Source organism: Oncorhynchus keta, chromosome 19 (genome assembly GCF_023373465.1).
Source record: "Oncorhynchus keta strain PuntledgeMale-10-30-2019 chromosome 19, Oket_V2, whole genome shotgun sequence".
NCBI classification, from domain to species: domain Eukaryota; kingdom Metazoa; phylum Chordata; class Actinopteri; order Salmoniformes; family Salmonidae; genus Oncorhynchus; species Oncorhynchus keta.
The window spans coordinates 83,273,572-83,297,846 of record NC_068439.1 but is presented as its reverse complement, the minus strand read 5'-3'; the positions used below and the strand labels follow the sequence as shown (position 1 = coordinate 83,297,846).

General features: G+C 43.5%; 1 protein-coding gene and 1 long non-coding RNA gene across 2 annotated transcripts in view; both read right to left on the bottom strand.

The window, feature by feature from the left end:
- Positions 1-24,275, bottom strand: part of LOC118373550 (sorting nexin-17) — an 83,100-nt gene that overhangs the window by 31,750 nt on the left and 27,075 nt on the right. Inside the window, exons 3-6 of the mRNA XM_052471643.1 lie at positions 20,589-20,706; positions 14,444-14,508; positions 12,225-12,335; positions 10,023-10,113 (exon numbers count right to left, since the gene is read on the bottom strand). Coding sequence (XP_052327603.1) covers positions 10,023-10,113; positions 12,225-12,335; positions 14,444-14,508; positions 20,589-20,706 — 385 coding nt within the window. The remainder of the gene's footprint in view (positions 1-10,022; positions 10,114-12,224; positions 12,336-14,443; positions 14,509-20,588; positions 20,707-24,275) is intronic.
- On the bottom strand, positions 1,341-3,258 carry LOC127909550 (uncharacterized). Its single transcript, XR_008071849.1, has 3 exons — positions 3,207-3,258; positions 2,250-2,612; positions 1,341-1,457 (listed from the first exon to the last, which is right to left on the bottom strand). It is a non-coding gene; the product is annotated as an uncharacterized LOC127909550 (long non-coding RNA).

The following is a 24,275-nucleotide window of genomic DNA, read 5'->3' as shown; positions in this document are numbered from 1 at the left end:
AACACCTATATTTAACCGGGTAGGCTAGTTGAGAACACCTATATTTAACCGGGTAGGCTAGTTGAGAACACCTTTATTTAACCGGGTAGGCTAGTTGAGAACACCTTTATTTAACCGGGTAGGTTAGTTGAGAACACCTATATTTAACCGGGTAGGCTAGTTGAGAACACCTTTATTTAACCGGGTAGGCCAGTTGAGAACACCTATATTTAACCAGGTAGGCTAGTTGAGAACACCTTTATTTAACCAGGTAGGCTAGTTGAGAACACCTATATTTAACCAGGTAGGCTAGTTGAGAACACCTTTATTTAACCAGGTAGGCTAGTTGAGAACACCTTTATTTAACCGGGTAGGCTAGTTGAGAACACCTATATTTAACCAGGTAGGCTAGTTGAGAACACCTATATTTAACCAGGTAGGCTAGTTGAGAACACCTTTATTTAACCAGGTAGGCTAGTTGAGAACACCTTTATTTAACCGGATAGGCTAGTTGAGAACACCTTTATTTAACCGGGTAGGCTAGTTGAGAACACCTTTATTTAACCAGGTAGGCTAGTTGAGAATACCTATATTTAACCGGGTAGGCTAGTTGAGAACACCTTTATTTAACCAGGTAGGCTAGTTGAGAACACCTATATTTAACCAGGTAGGCCAGTTGAGAACACCTTTATATAACCAGGTAGGCTAGTTGAGAACACCTTTATTTAACCAGGTAGGCTAGTTGAGAACACCTTTATTTAACCAGGTAGGCTAGTTGAGAACACCTATATTTAACCGGGTAGGCTAGTTGAGAACACCTTTATTTAACCGGGTAGGCTAGTTGAGAACACCTTTATTTAACCAGGTAGGCTAGTTGAGAACACCTATATTTAACCGGGTAGGCTAGTTGAGAACACCTATATTTAAACAGGTAGGCTAGTTGAGAACACCTATATTTAACCGGGTAGGCTAGTTGAGAACACCTATATTTAACCGGGTAGGCTAGTTGAGAACACCTTTATTTAACCAGGTAGGCTAGTTGAGAACACCTTTATTTAACCGGGTAGGTTAGTTGAGAACACCTATATTTAACCGGGTAGGCTAGTTGAGAACACCTTTATTTAACCGGGTAGGCCAGTTGAGAACACCTTTATTTAACCAGGTAGGCTAGTTGAGAACACCTTTATTTAACCAGGTAGGCTAGTTGAGAACACCTTTATTTAACCAGGTAGGCTAGTTGAGAACACCTTTATTTAACCAGGTAGGCTAGTTGAGAACACCTTTATTTAACCAGGTAGGCTAGTTGAGAACACCTTTATTTAACCAGGTAGGCTAGTTGAGAACACCTATATTTAACCAGGTAGGCTAGTTGAGAACACCTTTATTTAACCAGGTAGGCTAGTTGAGAACACCTTTATTTAACCGGGTAGGCTAGTTGAGAACACCTTTATTTAACCGGGTAGGCTAGTTGAGAACACCTTTATTTAACCAGGTAGGCTAGTTGAGAACACCTTTATTTAACCAGGTAGGCTAGTTGAGAACACCTTTATTTAACCAGGTAGGCTAGTTGAGAACACCTTTATTTAACCAGGTAGGCTAGTTGAGAACACCTTTATTTAACCAGGTAGGCTAGTTGAGAACACCTATATTTATCCGGGTAGGCTAGTTGAGAACACCTATATTTAACCGGGTAGGCTAGTTGAGAACACCTTTATTTAACCAGGTAGGCCAGTTGAGAACACCTATATTTAACCAGGTACGCTAGTTGAGAACACCTATATTTAACCAGGTAGGCTAGTTGAGAACACCTATATTTAACCAGGTAGGCCAGTTGAGAACACCTTTATTTAACCAGGTAGGCTAGTTGAGAACACCTTTATTTAACCAGGTAGGCTAGTTGAGAACACCTTTATTTAACCAGGTAGGCTAGTTGAGAACACCTATATTTAACCGGGTAGGCTAGTTGAGAACACCTTTATTTAACCGGGTAGGCTAGTTGAGAACACCTTTATTTAACCAGGTAGGCTAGTTGAGAACACCTATATTTAACCGGGTAGGCTAGTTGAGAACACCTATATTTAAACAGGTAGGCTAGTTGAGAACACCTATATTTAACCGGGTAGGCTAGTTGAGAACACCTATATTTAACCGGGTAGGCTAGTTGAGAACACCTTTATTTAACCAGGTAGGCTAGTTGAGAACACCTTTATTTAACCGGGTAGGTTAGTTGAGAACACCTATATTTAACCGGGTAGGCTAGTTGAGAACACCTTTATTTAACCGGGTAGGCCAGTTGAGAACACCTTTATTTAACCAGGTAGGCTAGTTGAGAACACCTTTATTTAACCAGGTAGGCTAGTTGAGAACACCTTTATTTAACCAGGTAGGCTAGTTGAGAACACCTTTATTTAACCAGGTAGGCTAGTTGAGAACACCTTTATTTAACCAGGTAGGCTAGTTGAGAACACCTTTATTTAACCAGGTAGGCTAGTTGAGAACACCTATATTTAACCAGGTAGGCTAGTTGAGAACACCTTTATTTAACCAGGTAGGCTAGTTGAGAACACCTTTATTTAACCGGGTAGGCTAGTTGAGAACACCTTTATTTAACCGGGTAGGCTAGTTGAGAACACCTTTATTTAACCAGGTAGGCTAGTTGAGAACACCTTTATTTAACCAGGTGGGCTAGTTGAGAACAGCTTTATTTAACCAGGTAGGCTAGTTGAGAACACCTTTATTTAACCAGGTAGGCTAGTTGAGAACACCTTTATTTAACCAGGTAGGCTAGTTGAGAACACCTATATTTATCCGGGTAGGCTAGTTGAGAACACCTATATTTAACCGGGTAGGCTAGTTGAGAACACCTTTATTTAACCAGGTAGGCCAGTTGAGAACACCTATATTTAACCAGGTACGCTAGTTGAGAACACCTATATTTAACCAGGTAGGCTAGTTGAGAACACCTATATTTAACCAGGTAGGCCAGTTGAGAACACCTTTATTTAACCAGGTAGGCTAGTTGAGAACACCTATATTTAACCAGGTAGGCTAGTTGAGAACACCTATATTTAACCGGGTAGGCTAGTTGAGAACACCTTTATTTAACCAGGTAGGCTAGTTGAGAACACCTTTATTTAACCAGGTAGGCTAGTTGAGAACACCTTTATTTAACCAGGTAGGCTAGTTGAGAACACCTATATTTAACCGGGTAGGCTAGTTGAGAACACCTTTATTTAACCGGGTAGGCTAGTTGAGAACACCTTTATTTAACCAGGTAGGCTAGTTGAGAATACCTATATTTAACCGGGTAGGCTAGTTGAGAACACCTTTATTTAACCAGGTAGGCTAGTTGAGAACACCTTTATTTAACCAGGTAGGCTAGTTGAGAACACCTTTATTTAACCAGGTAGGCTAGTTGAGAACAAGTTCTCATTTACAACTGCGACCTGCACGAGAGCAGTGTGACGCAAACAAGAACACAGAGTTACACATGGAATAAACAAGCGTACAGTCAATAACACAATAGGAAAAAAAGAAAGTCTATATACAGTGTTTGCAAATGGTGTGAGGAAGTAAGGCAATAAATAGGCCACAGTAGCGAAGTCATTACAATTTAGCAGATTAACACGAGTGATAAGTGAGCAGATGATTATGTGTAAGTAGAAATACTGGTGAGCAAAAGAGCAGAAAAGTAAATAAAAACCGTATGGGGATGAGGTAGGTAGATTGGGTGGGCTATTTACAGATGGACTATTTACAGCTGCAGTGATCGGTTAGCTGCTCAGATAGTTGATGTTTATAGTTAGTGAGGAAAATATAAATCTCCAGCTTCAGCAATTTTTTAAATTTGTTCCAGTCACTGGCAGCAGAGAACTATAAGGAAAGGTGGCCAAAGGAGGTCTTGGCAACGGTGATGACCAGTGAGATATACCTGCTGGAGCGCGTGCTACGGGTGGGTGTTGTTAGCGTGACCAGTGAGCTGAGATAAGGCAGAGCTTTACCTAGCATAGACTTATAGATGACCTGGAGCCAGTGGGTTTGGCGACTAATATGTAGAGAGGGCCAGCCGACTAGAGCATACAGGTCGCAGTGGTGGGTGGTATAATGTGATTTGGTAACAAAACGGAGGGCACTGTGATAGACTGCATCCAGTTTGCTGAGTAGAGTATTGGAAGCTATTTTGTAGATGACATTGTTGAAGTCGAGGATCGGTAGGATAGTCAGTTTTACTAGGGTAAGTTCGGAGGCGTGAGTGAAGGAGGCTTTGTTGTGAAATAGAAAGCCGATTCTAGATTTGAATTTGGATTTGAGATGTTTAGTTCAGAACAGGAGTATTGGTTTCTATAGCTTGGAGAGTTCAGTAGAGAACAGGAGTATTGGTTTCTATAGCTTGTAGAGTTCAGTACAGGAGTATTGGTTTCTATAGCTTGGAGAGTTCAGTAGAGAACAGGAGTATTGGTTTCTATAGCTTGGAGAGTTCAGTAGAGAACAGGAGTATTGGTTTCTATAGCTTGGAGAGTTCAGTAGAGAACAGGAGTATTGGTTTCTATAGCTTGAAGAGTTCAGTAGAGAACAGGAGTATTGGTTTCTATAGCTTGGAGAGTTCAGTAGAGAACAGGAGTATTGGTTTCTATAGCTTGGAGAGTTCAGTAGAGAACAGGACTATTGGTTTCTATAGCTTGGAGAGTTCAGTAGAGAACAGGAGTATTGGTTTCTATAGCTTGGAGAGTTCAGTAGAGAACAGGAGTATTGGTTTCTATAGCTTGGAGAGTTCAGTAGAGAACAGGAGTATTGGTTTCTATAGCTTGGAGAGTTCAGTAGAGAACAGGAGTATTGGTTTCTATAGCTTGGAGAGTTCAGTAGAGAACAGGAGTATTGGTTTCTATAGCTTGGAGAGTTCAGTAGAGAACAGGAGTATTGGTTTCTATAGCTTGGAGAGTTCAGTAGAGAACAGGAGTATTGGTTTCTATAGCTTGGAGAGTTCAGTAGAGAACAGGAGTATTGGTTTCTATAGCTTGGAGAGTTCAGTACAGAACAGGAGTATTGGTTTCTATAGCTTGGAGAGTTCAGTAGAGAACAGGACTATTGGTTTCTATAGCTTGGAGAGTTCAGTACAGAACAGGAGTATTGGTTTCTATAGCTTGGAGAGTTCAGTAGAGAACAGGAGTATTGGTTTCTATAGCTTGGAGAGTTCAGTAGAGAACAGGACTATTGGTTTCTATAGCTTGGAGAGTTCAGTAGAGAACAGGACTATTGGTTTCTATAGCTTGAAGAGTTCAGTAGAGAACAGGAGTATTGGTTTCTATAGCTTGGAGAGTTCAGTACAGAACGGGAGTATTGGTTTCTATAGCTTGGAGAGTTCAGAACAGGAGTATTGGTTTCTATAGCTTGGAGAGTTCAGAACAGGAGTATTGGTTTCTATAGCTTGGAGAGTTCAGTTCAGAACAGGAGTATTGGTTTCTATAGCTTGAAGAGTTCAGTAGAGAACAGGAGTATTGGTTTCTATAGCTTGGAGAGTTCAGTAGAGAACAGGACTATTGGTTTCTATAGCTTGGAGAGTTCAGTAGAGAACAGGAGTATTGGTTTCTATAGCTTGGAGAGTTCAGTACAGGAGTATTGGTTTCTATAGCTTGGAGAGTTCAGTACAGAACAGGAGTATTGGTTTCTATAGCTTGGAGAGTTCAGTAGAGAACAGGAGTATTGGTTTCTATAGCTTGGAGAGTTCAGTACAGAACAGGAGTATTGGTTTCTATAGCTTGGAGAGTTCAGTAGAGAACAGGAGTATTGGTTTCTATAGCTTGGAGAGTTCAGTACAGAACAGGAGTATTGGTTTCTATAGCTTGCAGAGTTCAGAACAGGAGTATTGGTTTCTATAGCTTGGAGAGTTCAGTAGAGAACAGGACTATTGGTTTCTATAGCTTGGAGAGTTCAGTAGAGAACAGGAGTATTGGTTTATATAGCTTGGAAAGTTCAGTACAGGACAGTTCCTCTGGGAGCTTTGAATCAGACATGAAATGATTCCTTAGGGAAACGTGTCCATATTCAATAGTTCTACCCGTTCCATCATTCAGCAGAACTCTTGACAGAACCCTGCCAGCCCTGTTCGGTTCCGACAGAAATAGGTGGACTCTATCGACAGAGGCAATCGTTCTTCTGTTGGTGTTGGTGTGTTTGAGTGTGAGAAAAATAGGGTTTGGCAGGAAGAAGAGGAAAAAGAGGAAGGAGACAGGGCCCCAGTGGACGGAGCCAACAGAGGAGGAAGAAGGTTTGGCAGCGGGTTTGGTAGCTCTCACACTTAATCGGTTATCAAGGTAATTAGACTGAGTCCCAAATGGCACCCTATTCCCTATGTAGTGCACTACTTTTGAACAGGGCCCATAGGTGTGTATAGGGAATAGGGTGCCCTTCGGGACACACACCAAGTGATTAGCTAATCTTTTGCACTGGTGCTACGTCAGCTCCTCAATTCCTTTCAGAGTGGGAGATTTTAGGAATGAAATCAGCAAAAAACAAAACTAACACGTCCATGCCTTCATTTGTAGGCCTTCATTGCCTTGCATAGTTCCTTGTATAGTTCCTTTCCATTTACGTGTGTTCGTCCCCTTACAGACGTTTTATTTTTAGTAAAATTCCTGAAATGTTGTTGAATCTTGGCCCCTGACCACTTCCTGTTGCGTGGCGTGAGTTTGTTGTTACTGGTTTCAGTGAGCACCGTTGTAGCTAGCCCCCCTTTCCCCTCTCCCCTCTTTCTGTGTCCCAAATTCGTAATTTCCACTCCGACCCGTGAAAGGTAGAAATACGCCACAAGGCGTCTCGTCTGCCGGAAAGCTACAAGTTTATCTTGCTAATTTTAGCTCCTATGGGTAGCTAAGGGTTGAGTGCTGTGTTGTTGTGATTCATGAAATCAGGACAACGTGATCACTGCTCTGAAGGTCTGGCAACATTTCACTTCGGGTAACGTCAATGTGTTACTTGTCTAGCTAATCTGCTGGCCAGCTATCATTCTGTTTTCCACTCAGTGTCTGGGAAGGCCTAACAAAAGATTTCTCTTCTGTTAAAAGATGCCATCCAAAAAGCTAACTTTGTGCAACAGGAAAATAAAATCTGATTGTGGGTTGCTGTAACATCACTAGTTAGCTAGCCAATAGTTAAATAGCTAGCTCTCAACTCACTAGCTATTATTAGGCTAAACGTTAGGCTAGCTAGCTAGATGTCTATTGAAATGCCAGCCCATAATCAGAAGCATAACATGTTTACTACTACTGCTGCTACTAAGTGAAAGTGACTCATCTGTTTTTATATTGATGAGGACGAGTAACAGAGGACCCTTTGGTTTTAGACAATTCATTAGCCTAGCCATGGGTGCTCATGGACTATCGGCTGGCTAGACTAACAACTCATATTCATCTCGGGGGAGTCTGTGGGTTATAATCAAAGTGAAATGTGCTCCATCAACATTGTGCTGATGTATTTCAACAGAAATGCCTGTGCAGGGGAGTCTAACATGCTATCTTTTTTTTCCTCCCCCAGACAATGATGCTCAATGGCAGACATTTTGTTCCTGGAGGGGATTACATGGGGAGCCAGCTAGTATCACACTCTAGATGAACAATATGCTGGATAAAGACGTGTATGTCTCCTGTGGAATATAATACTTCATAAGCTATTGGTTAGAATGGAAAATATGCCGTCTCCCTTTCCAGACAACAACAAATGCACAGAAGAAGAAGTTGACACATGGTCTGTAGCAGTCCAGAGCCCCTGGATGGAGTTTAATTGTGGGGGGGGGGCTAGGTGCCTTGCTCAAGGGCACAATGGCAGGAGATGGTACATGGGATCGATGACCATCAGCCTTCCAGCTGCCAGTTCAGTTCTATTCCCATTTGTCTGTAGCCCGACCCGGGGCTTGAACCAGCAACCTTCCAGCTGCTGGTCTGCCTCTCCAGCCTCTGTTTCTCAATCCTGGGGAGCCATATGGCATCCCCATTGCGTCAATAGGACCAGGGCTAGGCAGGGTGGCCTCTTGCTCTGCGTGTTTCCAGGGAAAGGACCTTAGTGAGTCTGATAAAACCATGTTTTAGAGACAGTTTATCTCAAAACTGTAGGTACATCTAGTCAACAGCTTACAGTATATAGTCGACAATACAAAGAGGAAACAACAGAGATGTCTGACTGGATCTTTCCGGTGAACTTTTAAAGAAAGTTTTCAAAATGAGTCAACAACAGGAGACACTAGAGAGACCGTCAACAACAGGAGACACTAGAGAGACCGTCAACAACAGGAGACACTAGAGAGACCGTCAACAACAGGAGACACTAGAGAGACCGTCAACAACAGGAGACACTAGAGAGACCGTCATCAACAGGAGACACTAGAGAGACCGTCAACAACAGGAGACACTAGAGAGACCGTCAACAACAGGAGACACTAGAGAGACCGTCAACAACAGGAGACACTAGAGAGACCGTCAACAACAGGAGACACTAGAGAGACCGTCAACAACAGGAGACACTAGAGAGACCGTCAACAACAGGAGTCACTAGAGAGACCTAGAGAGACCGTCAACAACAGGAGACACTAGAGAGACCGTCAACAACAGGAGACACTAGAGAGACCGTCAACAACAGGAGACACTAGAGAGACCGTCAACAACAGGAGACACTAGAGAGACCGTCAACAACAGGAGGCACTAGAGAGACCGTCAACAACAGGAGACACTAGAGAGACCGTCAACAACAGGAGACACTAGAGAGACCGTCAACAACAGGAGGCACTAGAGAGACCGTCATCAACAGGAGACACTAGAGAGACCGTCAACAACAGGAGACACTAGAGAGACCGTCAACAACAGGAGACACTAGAGAGACCTCAGGAGAGAGAGATCGTCAACAACAGGAGTCACTAGAGAGACCGTCAACAACAGGAGTCACTAGAGAGACCGTCAACAATAGGAGACACTAGAGAGACCGTCAACAACAGGAGACACTAGAGAGACCGTCAACAACAGGAGACACTCGAGAGAGAGAGACCGTCAACAACAGGAGACACTGGACAGACCGACAACAACAGGAGACACTAGTGATACCATCAACAACAGGAGACACTAGAGAGACCTAGAGAGACCAGTCAACAACAGGAGAGAGAGATCGTCAACAACAGGAGACACTAGAGAGACCGTCATCAACAGGAGACACTAGACAGACAGTCAACAACAGGAGACACTAGAGAGACCGTCAACAACAGGAGACACTAGAGAGACCGTCAACAACAGGAGACACTAGAGAGACCGTCAACAACAGGAGGCACTAGAGAGACCGTCAACAACAGGAGTCACTAGAGAGACCGTCAACAACAGGAGACACTAGAGAGACCGTCAACAACAGGAGTCACTAGAGAGACCGTCAACAACAGGAGACACTAGAGAGACCGTCAACAACAGGAGACACTAGAGAGACCGTCAACAACAGGAGACACTAGAGAGACCGTCAACAACAGGAGACACTAGAGAGACCGTCAACAACAGGAGACACTAGAGAGACCGTCAACAACAGGAGACACTAGAGAGACCGTCAACAACAGGGGTCACTAGAGAGACCGTCAACAACAGGAGACACTAGAGAGACCGTCAACAACAGGAGACACTAGAGAGACCGTCAACAACAGGAGACACTAGAGAGACCGTCAACAACAGGAGTCACTAGAGAGACCTAGAGAGATCGTCAACAACATGAGTCACTAGAGAGACCGTCAACAACAGGATGTCAATTCAAGGACATCATGTGATGATTTTATAGGACTGATAGTTCAGGCTGATTGGCTAAGGAGCATTTAAGGTCATGATATATTGGTTTGGCCTCATGTCTGTCAAAACAAGTCCCTCGAGCGGTCTGTCAAAACATCTCCATCGAGCGGTCTGTCAAAACCATATTCATCTTATATGATGACCTCTAAGAAATGATCAATATATTTCATTCCCAACTGTCCTCTATATGGTTATGGGATGGTTAGGGTTAGGGGTCGAAGGTTAAAAGTCAGTGCTTACACGTTAAGCCCCCGTCCACTCCTTCCCGAACCAGGAAGAGACTGAAGTAACCAGCAAGATCGTCTGGAAGGTCCAGCTTCGACGCAACAGCCTGCAAATCAGAAGACAGACAGAACTCATATTCAGTCATCTTTTTCTGTGGTTGAATGAATCCACAACTCCTATTTCCTCTGACACACATAAAACAAAAAAATAATTTTATCCACTGACAGTTATACAGCCTTGACCCTATTGAAATATCCCAGAGAAAGAGAGAGAGAGGTCTATGGTCCTTCTGGTAACATCAGTTTATGAAGAACACCAGACTAGTTTACAGTTGTCGTAGTTACAAGAACAAAAAGCAGCTGTTTGTATGGCGTTACAACTTCTATCTTTCTATCTGAGAGAACGTAGTGCATTCACTTATGGGTGAACTAGTGTCAAGAGTGGATGGATTCTCTGTTGCAGGCAAACATTCTCTGGTTCTCTGTTGCTGGCAAACATTCTCTGGTGCAGGCAAACATTCGCTGTTCAGGCTGATTGGCTAAGGAGCATTTAAGGTCATGATATATTGGTTTGCTCTGTTTGCTGGCAAACATTCGCTGGTGCTCTGTTTGCTGGCAAACATTCAAGCTGGTGCTCTGTTTGCTGGCAAACAGTCGCTGGTGCTCTGTTTGCTGGCAAACAGTCGCTGGTGCTCTGTTTGCTGGCAAACAGTCGCTGGTGCTCTGTTTGCTGGCAAACAGTCGCTGGTGCTCTGTTTGCTGGCAAACACGCTGGTGCTCTGTTTGCTGGCAAACATTCGCTGGTGCTCTGTTTGCTGGCAAACATTCGCTGGTGCTCTGTTTGCTGGCAAACATTCGCTGGTGCTCTGTTTGCTGGCAAACATTCGCTGGTGCTCTGTTTGCTGGCAAACATTCGCTGGTGCTCTGTTTGCTGGCAAACATTCGCTGGTGCTCTGTTTGCTGGCAAACATTCGCTGGTGCTCTGTTTGCTGGCAAACATTCGCTGGTGCTCTGTTTGCTGGCAAACATTCGCTGGTGCTCTGTTTGCTGGCAAACATTCGCTGGTGCTCTGTATTGTTCTATGGCACTTTGGCAAACATTCGCTGGTGCTCTGTTTGCTGGCAAACATTCGCTGGTGCTCTGTTTGCTGGCAAACATTCGCTGGTGCTCTGTTTGCTGGCAAACATTCGCTGGTGCTCTGTTTGCTGGCAAACATTCGCTGGTGCTCTGTTTGCTGGCAAACATTCGCTGGTGCTCTGTTTGCTGGCAAACATTCTCTGGTGCTCTGTTTGCTGTTTGCAAACATTCTCTGGTGCTCTGTTTGCTGGCAAACATTCTCTGGTTCTCTGTTGCTGGCAAACATTCTCTGGTGCTCTGTTGCTGGCAAACATTCTCTGGTGCTCTGTTGCTGGCAAACATTCTCTGGTTCTCTGTTGCTGGCAAACATTCTCTGGTGCTGGCAAACATTCTCTGGTGCTGGCAAACATTCTCTGTTGCTGGCAAACAATCTCTGGTGCTCTGTTGCTGGCAAACATTCTCTGGTGCTCTGTTTGCTGGCAAACATTCTCTGGTGCTCTGTTTGCTGGCAAACATTCTCTGGTGCTCTGTTTGCTGGCAAACATTCTCTGGTGCTCTGTTTGCTGGCAAACATTCGCTGGTGCTCTGTTTGCTGGCAAACATTCGCTGGTGCTCTGTTTGCTGGCAAACATTCGCTGGTGCTCTGTTTGCTGGCAAACATTCGCTGGTGCTCTGTTTGCTGGCAAACATTCGCTGGTGCTCTGTTTGCTGGCAAACATTCGCTGGTGCTCTGTTTGCTGGCAAACATTCGCTGGTGCTCTGTTTGCTGGCAAACATTCGCTGGTGCTCTGTTTGCTGGCAAACATTCGCTGGTGCTCTGTTTGCTGGCAAACATTCGCTGGTGCTCTGTTTGCTGGCAAACATTCGCTGGTGCTCTGTTTGCTGGCAAACATTCTCTGGTTCTCTGTTGCTGGCAAACATTCTCTGGTTCCGACAAACATTCTGTACTTTCAATAATCCCTCTCCCTACAGGTTTCCGAACACAGATATTCCCTATAGGACACCAACTGAACATTAGTGTTGTGAATTTATAGATCAATTATTATCATTCATCATTTCCACGATAATAAAACAGAATCGAAAAACGAAGAGCGTTTAAAATCAGCATGTGTCCCGGCTTACAAACACACATACAGCTTACCTCGAGGACGTCCTCTGTCTGGTCAGAGGTCAGGATGTTGACCGTGACCTTCTGCCTCTTAGACAGGTAGATCTCCAGAAGTACCTCTTCTGTTGGAATCTGCTGGGTCTCCTATTGGACAATGACAGGTTTACTGCTGGGTCTCCTATTGGACAATGACAGGTTTACTACTTTCGTCTCCTATTGGACAATGACAGGTTTACTGCTGGGTCTCCTATTGGACAATGACAGGTTTACTACCGGGTCTCCTATTGGACAATGACAGGTTTACTACCGGGTCTCCTATTGGACAATGACAGGTTTACTGCTGGGTCTCCTATTGGACAATGACAGGTTTACTGCTGGGTCTCCTATTGGACAATGACAGGTTTACTGCTGGGTCTACTATTGGACAATGACAGGTTTACTACTAGGTCTCCTATTGGGCAATGACAGGTTTACTACTTGGTCTCCTACTGGACAATGACAGGATTACTACTTGGTCTCCTACTGGACAATGACAGGATTACAGGTTTACTTGGTCTCCTACTGGACAATGACAGGTTTACTACTGGGTCTCCTATTGGACAATGACAGGTTTACTACTGGGTCTCCTATTGGACAATGACAGGTTTACTGCTGGGTCTGCTATTGGACAATGACAGGTTTACTGCTGGGTCTGCTATTGGACAATGACAGGTTTACTACTGGGTCTCCTATTGGACAATGACAGGTTTACTGCCGGGTCTCCTATTGGACAATGACAGGTTTACTACTGGGTCTCCTATTGGACAATGACAGGTTTACTACTGGGTCTCCTATTGGACAATGACAGGTTTACTGCTGGGTCTCCTATTGGAGAATGACAGGTTTACTGCTCCTATTGGACAATGACAGGGTCTCCTATTGGACAATGACAGGTTTACTACTTTCGTCTCCTATTGGACAATGACAGGTTTACTGCTGGGTCTCCTATTGGACAATGACAGGTTTACTACCGGGTCTCCTATTGGACAATGACAGGTTTACTACCGGGTCTCCTATTGGACAATGACAGGTTTACTACTGGGTCTCCTATTGGACAATGACAGGTTTACTGCTGGGTCTCCTATTGGACAATGACAGGTTTACTACCGGGTCTCCTATTGGACAATGACAGGTTTACTACCGGGTCTCCTATTGGACAATGACAGGTTTACTACTGGGTCTCCTATTGGACAATGACAGGTTTACTACTGGGTCTCCTATTGGACAATGCCAGGTTTACTGCTGGGTCTCCTATTGGACAATGACAGGTTTACTACTGGGTCTCCTATTGGACAATGACAGGTTTACTACTGGGTCTCCTATTGGACAATGACAGGTTTACTGCCGGGTCTACTATTGGACAATGACAGGTTTACTGCTGGGTCTACTATTGGACAATGACAGGTTTACTGCTGGGTCTCCTATTGGACAATGACAGGTTTACTGCTGAGTCTCCTATTGGACAATAACAGGTTTACTGCTGGGTCTCCTATTGGACAATGACAGATTTACTACTAGGTATCCTATTGGACAATGACAGGTTTACTACTCGGTCTCCTATTGGACCCTGTTCTGTTAGATCAAACTCCACAGAGGAAATAAGTCACATTTTTTTTGTTAAAATTCAACTCTCTCATTTACCACTGTACAAACACTAGTGGCTTGTTAAGCAAAAAAATATATATATATTTTTTATAGCCACCTGCTAGACAAGACAGATTTTGGGTCCAGTTATACCTCTTCCTCTCTGGTGTGACATTACAGTTCATTACTAAAGTCCCACTCATCAACCTCAAAGTCCCACCATGGCTGAACGCATTACTGAGTCAGCCTGCTGGCTCACAGAGCAGAGACACAACACACTGAATCACAGAGAAGCAGCTTGCTGAGTAGTCGGCCGATATAGAACAACTGATGCACACACACACACACACACACACACACACACACACACACACACACACACACACACACACACACACACACCTCCTGATGAGACACATTCTAAGTTGAACAGGACTGACACACCCGCACAACACACGCCACACCTCCTGATGAGACACATTCTACGTAGAATAGGACACACACACACACACACACCTCCTGATGAGACACATTCTAAGTTGAACAGGAAACACACACCTCCGGATGAGAAAGCCTATGTAGAACAAAACACAGGGTGGAAGACATGCCTAGCTAGCTCCACTACCAACCTGCTGGGCTTTCCTTAGAAAGCTGTTGAACATCTCACTGGCTCCGAGCATGGGGTCCTGTCGCACTGTGGTGGAGAGAGAGAGAAGACGAGAGAGAGAGAGAGAGGGTATTAGGAGGGCCACATCAACACTTATATTTGTAACTCATCAATCTGTAGTAAAAAGTTATATCTACAATAAGCAGAGAAGGTCTTCTGACGTGGCTTCAACTATCTGTCAATCATCAAAGAGCAGGTGACAACTCAACCTGGCATCCAGGCAATCTCTACAGTGGTTTAATCTAAACCAGGCAATCTCTACAGTGGTTTAATTGACTAAACCAGGCAATCTCTACAGTGGTTTAATTGACTAAACCAGGCAATCTCTACAGTGGTTTAATTGACCTAACCAGGCAATCTCTACAGTGGTTTAATTGACCTAACCAGGCAATCTCTACAGTGGTTTAATTGACTAAACCAGGCAATCTCTACAGTGGTTTAATTGACTAAACCAGGCAATCTCTACAGTGGTTTAATTGACTAAACCAGGCAATCTCTACAGTGGTTTAATTGACTAAACCAGGCAATCTCTACAGTGGTTTAATTGACTAACCACACAGTGGTTTAATTGACCAACCCAGGCAATCTCTACAGTGGTTTAATTGACTAACCCAGGCAATCTCTACAGTGGTTTAATTGACTAACCCAGGCAATCTCTACAGTGGTTTAATTGACTAACCCAGGCAATCTCTACAGTGGTTTAATTGACTAACCCAGGCAATCTCTACAGTGGTTTAATTGACTAACCCAGGCAATCTCTACAGTGGTTTAATTGACTAAACCAGGCAATCTCTACAGTGGTTTAATTGACTAACCCAGGCAATCTCTACAGTGGTTTAATTGACCTAACCAGGCAATCTCTACAGTGGTTTAATTGACCTAACCAGGCAATCTCTACAGTGGTTTAATTGACCTAACCAGGCAATCTCTACAGTGGTTTAATTGACCTAACCAGGCAATCTCTACAGTGGTTTAATTGACTAAACCAGGCAATCTCTACAGTGGTTTAATTTTCTTAACCAGGCAATCTCTACAGTGGTTTAATTTTCTTAACCAGGCAATCTCTACAGTGGTTTAATCTAAACCAGGCAATCTCTACAGTGGTTTAATCTAAACCAGGCAATCTCTACAGTGGTTTAATTGACCTAACCAGGCAATCTCTACAGTGGTTTAATTGACCTAACCAGGCAATCTCTACAGTGGTTTAATTTCCTGTCATCCATTTACAAAGCTAAGGTTGATTGTATTGTACAGCGCAATGGAAGCCACAGTATGTGGGACGGTGATGCAATACTGACCCCTAAATAGAGTGTACACTCAATTAGAAGTGCCCTTAAAAGGACAAAGACAGACAGAGAGAGAGAGAGAGAGACATAATTCCTGTGGTGGACTGAGTTCTGGCCCACATCTCTCACACACACAGCGTTCGGAGACGAGGGAGAACAGATTGTGTTTTGAAGCGGTACATTTTTGCCATAACCGTGTTAAAACCTATTATGGACCATCCTCCCAGCAAGCGGTCGGTCAGCCAGGAAGACTTGGTGTGTGTGTGTGTGTGTGTGTGTGTGTGTGTGTTTGTGTGTGTGTGTGTGTGTGTGCTTACAGACTATGATATGCCTCAACAAGGCTCCGTTTGTTATGTGGTAACTTTCAGAAGATTAAAACAAAATGCTTAACACTGCTGCCAGCTAAATTTCACTCGGTTCTTCTCTTTCTGTGTGTTGGTCTGTGTGTGTGCGTGCATGCGTGTGCTTGTCAGTGTGTGTGCGTGCATGCGTGTGCGTGTCAGTGTGTGTGCGTGCATGCGTGTGCGTGACAGTGTGTGTGCGTGCATGCGTGTGCTTGGCCTCAGTTCACCCTTGACCTGCTTGGGGAAGTGTCTGGCCAAAGCTGAGGCTTGGGGGGGGGGCATAGCCTACCATCCCCTTGGACCAGTAACCTAAGGAATTAGCTGACATAGACATCTTGCCAAAGAAACCATAAAAATGTACCTGACAAGGACCAAACTGAGTGAGAATTGAAACGCTGGTCCACATCTCTGGCTGCATATTAGATCAAAACAAAATGAATCAGACTTTCCATTTAGTCCTGATAACATTATGAATGGATCTGAAGAGAACAGATATCTGGTTCCAGGTTTATCAAGAGGCCTTAGCCTCAACTACTATCGTGCTCAGTGTGCCTGTGTTAGGTGTTATACTGTATACCGGGGCTATTTGGAAATAGTCATGAGGTATGTTTTTTTTTCTTTTCTTACCGTTGAACCAGATCAAGTTCTTTATTTGACCGGGCACATTATGAAGCTTACCGGAGTTCCCCAGAAACAGTTGAGACAGTCACGTGTTTGTTTGTAAATAGCACAACCGGAGAAAGAACTGTTCTTCCATCAGACGAGCAGGCGCCAGACGAGCACGCGCCAGACGAGCACGCGTCAAAACTTAGTTCATTTGCACAATGTCTCCGATTCACGTTCTCTTGTCCAACACCACCAAACATTAAATTCGCTAGCTCCTACCTATAAGCAGGGCATTCAGAAAGTATTCAGACCCCTTCTCTTTTCCCACATTGTTATTGTTACGTTACAGCCTTATTCTAAAATTGATTAAATAAAACATTATCCTCATCAATCTACACACAATACCCTATAATGACATCACAATACCCCATAATGACATCACAATACACCATAATGACATCACAATACACCATAATGACAAAGTGAAAACAGTTTGACATTTTTACAAAGGTGTTAAAAATTTTTAAAAAACGGCAATACCTTATTTACATAAGTATTCAGACCCTTTGCTATGAGACTCGAAATTAAGCTTTGAGGCGCATCCTGTTTCCATTGATCATCCTTGAGATGTTTTACAACTTGATTGGAGTCCACCTGTGGTCAATTCAATTGATTGCACATGATTTGGAAAGGCACAAACCTGTCTATATGACATCGCCAAAGTTGAGGACAGGATAGTCAGTTTTGCAGTGTGAGAGAAGGAGGCTTTGTTGCAGAATAGAAAGCCAATTCTAGATTTAATTTTGGATTGGAGATGTTTAATATGAGTCTGGAAGGAGAGTTTACAGTCTAGCCAGTAGTTGTAGTTGTCCACATATTCTAAGTCAGAACTGTCCAGAGTAGTGATGCTAGTCGGGCGGGCGGGTGCGGGCAGCAAACGGTTGAAAAGCATGCATTTAGTTTTACTAGCGTTTAAGAGCAGTTGGAGGCCACGGAAGATTTGTTAAAAGCTACCGTCCAGTTGAAATATTATTTATTGTATAAACAACCTGATGATTGATTATAAAAAATATTTGACATGTTTCTACGAACTTTACAGATACTATTTTGAATTTGTCTGCCCGTCGTGGTCCTGCACGAGCCTGTGGATTACTAAAAACAAAGTTTTCAGATATAAAGAGAATCTTTATCGAACAAAACTAACATTTATTGTGTAACTGGGAGTCTCGTGAGTGCAAACATAAGATCAAAGGTAAGCGATTCATTTTATTGCTTTTCTGACTTTCGTGACCAATCTAATTTGCTGCTAGCTGTTTGTAATGTTTTGTCTGCTGAGAGAGATGTCCTCACATAATCGCATGGTTTGCTTTCACCGTAAAGCCTTTTTGAAATCTGACACGCCAGGTGGATTAACAACAAGCTAAGCTGTGTTTTGCTATATTGCACTTGTGATTTCATGAAAATTAAATATTTTTTGTAATTTAATTTGAATTTGGCGCTCTGCAATTCACCGGATGTTGACAAATGATACCGCTAAAAGGATTGGTGCGCCAAGAGGTTATTAACACAAAGAAGGGCCAGATGTATACGGAATGGTGTCGTCTGCGTAGAGGTGGATCAGAGAATCACCAGCAGCAAGAGCGTCATCATTGATGTATACAGAGAAAATAGTCGGCCCGAGAATTGAACCCTGTGGCACCCCCATAGAGACAGGCCCTCCAATTTGACACACTGAACTCTATCAGAGAAGTAAGTAGTTGGTGAACCAGGCGATGCAGTCATTTGAGAAACCAAGGCTGTTGTCAGCTATAGACTTACAGAAATCTCTGGAACATGCTAACATCTCTGTTGACGAGTCTACGATACGTAAAACACTAAACAAGAGTAGTGTTCATGGGAGGACACCACGGAAGAAGTCACTGCTGTCCAAAAAAAACCATTGCTGCACGTCTAAAGTTTACAAAAGTGCACCTGGATGTTCCACAGCGTTTCTGGCAAAATATTCAGTGGACAGATGAAACTACAGTTGAGTTGTTTGGAAGGAACACAACACTATGTGTGGAGAGAAAAAAAGTCACAGCACACCAACATCAAAACCTCATCCCAACTGTAAAGTATGGAGGAGGGAGCATTATGGTTTGGGGCTGCTTTGCTGCCTCAGGGCCTGGACAGCTTGCTGTCATTGACGAAAAAAAAATGAATTCCCAAGTTTAACAAGACATTTTACAGGAGAATGTAAGGCTATCTGTCGGCCAATTGAAGCTCAACAGAAGTTGGGTGATGCAATAGGACAACGACCCAAAACACAGAACTAAAGCAACAGAATGTCTTCAACAGAAGAAAATACGCCTTCCAACGTGGTCCAGTCAGAGTCCTGACCTCAACCCGATTTAAAATGCTGTGGCATCACCTCAAGAGAGAGAGAGACGTTCAAAGCAGACCTAAGAATATTGCTGAACTGAAACGGTTTTGTAAAGATGAATGGTCCAAAATTCCTCCTGACCATTGTGCAGGTCTGACTCGCAACAGAAAACATTTGGTTGAGGTTATTGCTGCCAAAGAAGCATCAGCCAGTTACTAAATTCAAGAGTTCACATACTTTTCCCACCCTGCACTGTGAATGTTTACACGGTGTGTTCAATAAAGACGTGAAAACATATATAATTGTTTGTGTGTTATTAGTTTAAGCAGACTGTCTATTGCGGTGACATAGATGAAGATCAGATCAAATTGTTTGACTAATTTATGCAGAAATCCAGGTAATTCCAAAGAGTTCATACTTTTTCTTGCCACTGTTTATCTTTATGAGCTGGACTGCCGCTCTTTGTAATTAGTTGAATTTCGTTTGCGCTCGTTAGCATATTTAGCTAGCAGCCTCCAGAGGCCTCCAGAGGCTAACAAGGTATTCTGCTACTTGGATTGGTCATTGAGGTTACTAAGGACAGTAGATCATGAGTCGGCTACTGCCTGTTCGACTATACTGCCTGTTCTACCATACTGCCCCTTATTGAGCTGGCTACTTACTGCCTGTTCTACCATACTGCCCCTTATTGAGCTGGCTACTGCCTGTTCTACCATACTGCCCCTTATTGAGCTGGCTACTTACTGCCTGTTCTACCATACTGCCCCTTATTGAGCCGGCTACTGCCTGTTCTACTATACTGGCCCTTATTGAGCCGGCTACTGCCTGTTCTACTATACTGGCCCTTATTGAGCCGGCTACTGCCTGTTCTACTATACTGCCCCTTATTGAGCCGGCTACTGCCTGTTCTACCATACTGCCCCTTATTGAGCCGGCTACTGCCTGTTCTACCATACTGCCCCTTATTGAGCCGGCTACTGCCTGTTCTACCATACTGCCCCTTATTGAGCCGGCTACTGCCTGTTCTACCATACTGCCCCTTATTGAGCCGGCTACTGCCTGTTCTACTATACTGCCCCTTATTGAGCCGGCAACTGCCTGTTCTACCATACTGCCCCTTATTGAGCCGGCTACTGCCTGTTCTACCATACTGCCTGTAATACTATACTGCCCCTTATTGAGCCGGCTACTGCCTGTTATACCATACTGCCTGTAATACTATACTGCCCCTTATTGAGCCGGCTACTGCCTGTTCTACCATACTGCCTGTAATACTATACTGCCCCTTATTGAGCCGGCTACTGCCTGTTCTACCATACTGCCTGTAATACTATACTGCCCCTTATGAGAATTTAAACATCCTTGTAGAAAATAAATCACTTTTCTCTGAACAATACTGGAATTGGAATGTTAAATCATCTTCTGAGTTAAGTGAATTGGAACTTAAATGAACTGGAGTTGACCCCTAAACTCAAATACAGGGGCCCAGAAGTGAAAACGTGATCTCACCAGCTTGCATGTATTTCTCCAGCTGTTCTCGTCTCTGCTCCACCTCGGCCGGCGTCAGCGTGAATATCTTCTTTGGGGGGAAAGCGGGTACCACGTTGTTACCATATTCTTTCTTTATCTGGGAGGAAATTAAAAGCATACAAGTTCAAGTTCTGAAGCCAAATGGGAAGAAAAGGACTAGTCTGGAAATGTATTGAGCATGTTATATTACATTTAGATGCACTATTGTAAAGTGGCTGTTCCACTGGATGTCATAAGGTGAATGCACCAATTTGTAAGTCGCTCTGGATAAGAGCGTCTGCTAAATGACTTAAATGTAAATGTAATATTAAATCATAATAATAGTTTGAACTACTCTGATACAGATCATATTGTAGAAAACTTTTAAGGAGAAGGTATTTTTTTTACAACCAAATCTATATTTTTGTTTTTAATGGCATGTTATAAAAAAAGGGTCCAGACTCCTTTTATGTGATTTCACGTTTTTTTGTTGAGAAACAGCAAATCACTTCCTCGTCCTCGTTGTGTACTGCCCTGAAAAAAACATTAACAAAGATTCCCCCCCCCCAAAAAAACACCCAAATAAGTCTGTTTAGAAACGGCAAAGCTCTCAGTATAGTAGCACAGGTTTCTAGATGTTGTACACATGACGACATTGTCATTTCCGAACGGTTTCTGTTTTGTGCGACTCAAGACGTTTCCCACATCCAGCTGTTCCATTCTCCGTGTTGTCTGCTGCTACAGATAACTTCCAGAATAAAGGAAACACCAACATAAAGTGTCTTAATAGGTTGTTGGGCCACCATGAGCCAGAACAGCTTCAATTATTTTGTTGTAAAAAATAAAAACTCTTCCGAACACCTTGAGAGTCGCTGGACCTGGGTTTGAGTCCCGGTTGGGGCTGCCCCCAAAATTCGCTACATTGGTGTCTGAGGTGGGATGTCGCCCCGTGAGGCCATTGGACTTGGTATAGAGGAGTGTGTGGAAAAGCTCTCCCAAAAAGGCTGAGGGTAATGTAACAACTTCAACACCTCCTCAAAAGGTTTGGCTTGACAATCGCTGGACCCAGATTTCAGTCCCAAGATAAAGAAAAAGCAGGGGAACAATGTGATGCCTGCTACAATATATTTAAATTGTTGGTTACTTAAAAAAAAGTTACATTCTAAACATTATATTCAGTCTTTATAATAGGAGTAATGGGTTGAGAGGAAAACATGGACACACAATGGTTCCCCCAGGCCAAAGTTAAACTAGAAAACATGGATGCACAATGGTTCCCCCAGGCCAAAGTTAAACTAGAAAACATGGATGGATACACAATGGTTCCCCCAGGCCAAAGTTAAACTAGAAAACATGGATGGATACACAATGGTTCCCCCAGGCCAAAGTTAAACTAAAAAACATGGATGGATACACAATGGTTCCCCAGGCCAAAGTTAAACTAAAAAACATGGATACACAATGGTTCCCCCAGGCCAAAGTTAAACTAGAAAACATGGATGGATACACAATGGTTCCCCCAGGCCAAAGTTAAACTAGAAAACATGGATGGATACACAATGGTTCCCCCAGGCCAAAGTTAAACTAAAAAACATGGATACACAATGGTTCCCCAGGCCAAAGTTAAACTAGAAAACATGGATACACAATGGTTCCCCCAGGCCAAAGTTAAACTAGAAAACATGGACACAATGGTTCCCCCAGGCCAAAGTTAAACTAGAAAACATGGATACACAATGGTTCCCCCAGGCCAAAGTTAAACTAGAAAACATGGATACACAATGGTTCCCCCAGGCCAAAGTTAAACTAGAAAACATGGATACACAATGGTTCCCCCAGGCCAAAGTTAAACTAGAAAACATGGACACAATGGTTCCCCAAGGCCAAAGTTAAACTAGAAAACATGGATACACAAGTGGTTCCCTCATCTGAAGCTCGTTGGAAAACGTGGTGTAACTTATGAGCAGTCTGAGGATGAATCACAGGTTTATTTCAAACCCAGTCAGTTCGGTAGATAGTTTCCATGTCAAACACACCCAGACAGCAGACGACTGGTTTCTACTGTCTAGCCAGGCCGAGTTGATTTAACTCATTCCTGTTGAACTCAGGGACTTTATCATCAGACGATCTAAGGCTATAAACAAGATGTTTCAACTAAAACTTCTCGGACCCTCAAGAACCAACTGGTGTTTTAATTCAGATCCGTTTTTAAAAGATAACATATAGCCGGTGTCCCAAATGGCAGCCTGTTATCTACTTTTAACCAGAGACCTATGGGTCCTAGTGCACTACTACCCTATAGGCCCTGGTCTAAAGTAGTGCACTACTACCCCTATAGGCCCTGGTCTAAAGTAGTGCACTACTACCCCTATAGGCCCTGGTCTAAAGTAGTGCACTACTACCCCTATAGGCCCTGGTCTAAAGTAGTGCACTACTACCCCTATAGACCCTGGTCTAAAGTAGTGCACTACTACCCCTATAGGCCCTGGTCTAAAGTAGTGCACTACTACCCTATAGACCCTGGTCTAAAGTAGTGCACTGCTACCCTATAGGCCCTGGTCTAAAGTAGTGCACTACTACCCCTATAGACCCTGGTCTAAAGTAGTGCACTACTACCCTATAGACCCTGGTCTAAAGTAGTGCACTACTACCCCTATAGGCCCTGGTCTAAAGTAGTGCACTACTACCCTATAGACCCTGGTCTAAAGTAGTGCACTACTACCCCTATAGGCCCTGGTCTAAAGTAGTGCACTACTACCCTATAGACCCTGGTCTAAAGTAGTGCACTACTACCCCTATAGGCCCTGGTCTAAAGTAGTGCACTACTACCCTATAGACCCTGGTCTAAAGTAGTGCACTACTACCCTATAGACCCTGGTCTAAAGTAGTGCACTACTACCCTATAGACCCTGGTCTAAAGTAGTGCACTACTACCCTATAGGCCCTGGTCTAAAGTAGTGCACTACTACCCTATAGACCCTGGTCTAAAGTAGTGCACTACTACCCTATAGACCCTGGTCTAAAGTAGTGCACTATAAAAGGGAATAGGTAGTCATTTGGAAGACAATCGTAGTGAAAAGTAGCAGGGTGTTTTTTCATTTCCTACGTAATTGTAATGATGGTGTAGAGGAAGAAGCAGACCAGGGTCTCTGTGCTGGATACTCGCTCAGTATCCACAGGCAGACACACCAGCTGAGCCTCAAATGACAACCTCTCTCCTACACAGTGGAATACAACCAGAATGCTATTAGGGCTACAACCTCTCTCCTACACAGTGGAATACAACCAGAATGCTATTAGGGCTACAACCTCTCTCCTACACAGTGGAATACAACCAGAATGCTATTAGGGCTACAACCTCTCTCCTACACAGTGGAATACAACCAGAATGCTATTAGATACAACCTCTCTCCTACACAGTAGAATACAACCAGAATGCTATTAGATACAACCTCTCTCCTACACAGTGGAATACAACCAGAATGCTATTAGGGCTACAACCTCTCTCCTACACAGTGGAATACAACCAGAATGCTATTAGATACAACCTCTCTCCTACACAGTAGAATACAACCAGAATGCTATTAGGGCTACAACCTCTCTCCTACACAGTGGAATACAACCAGAATGCTATTAGATACAACCTCTCTCCTACACAGTGGAATACAACCAGAATGCTATTAGATA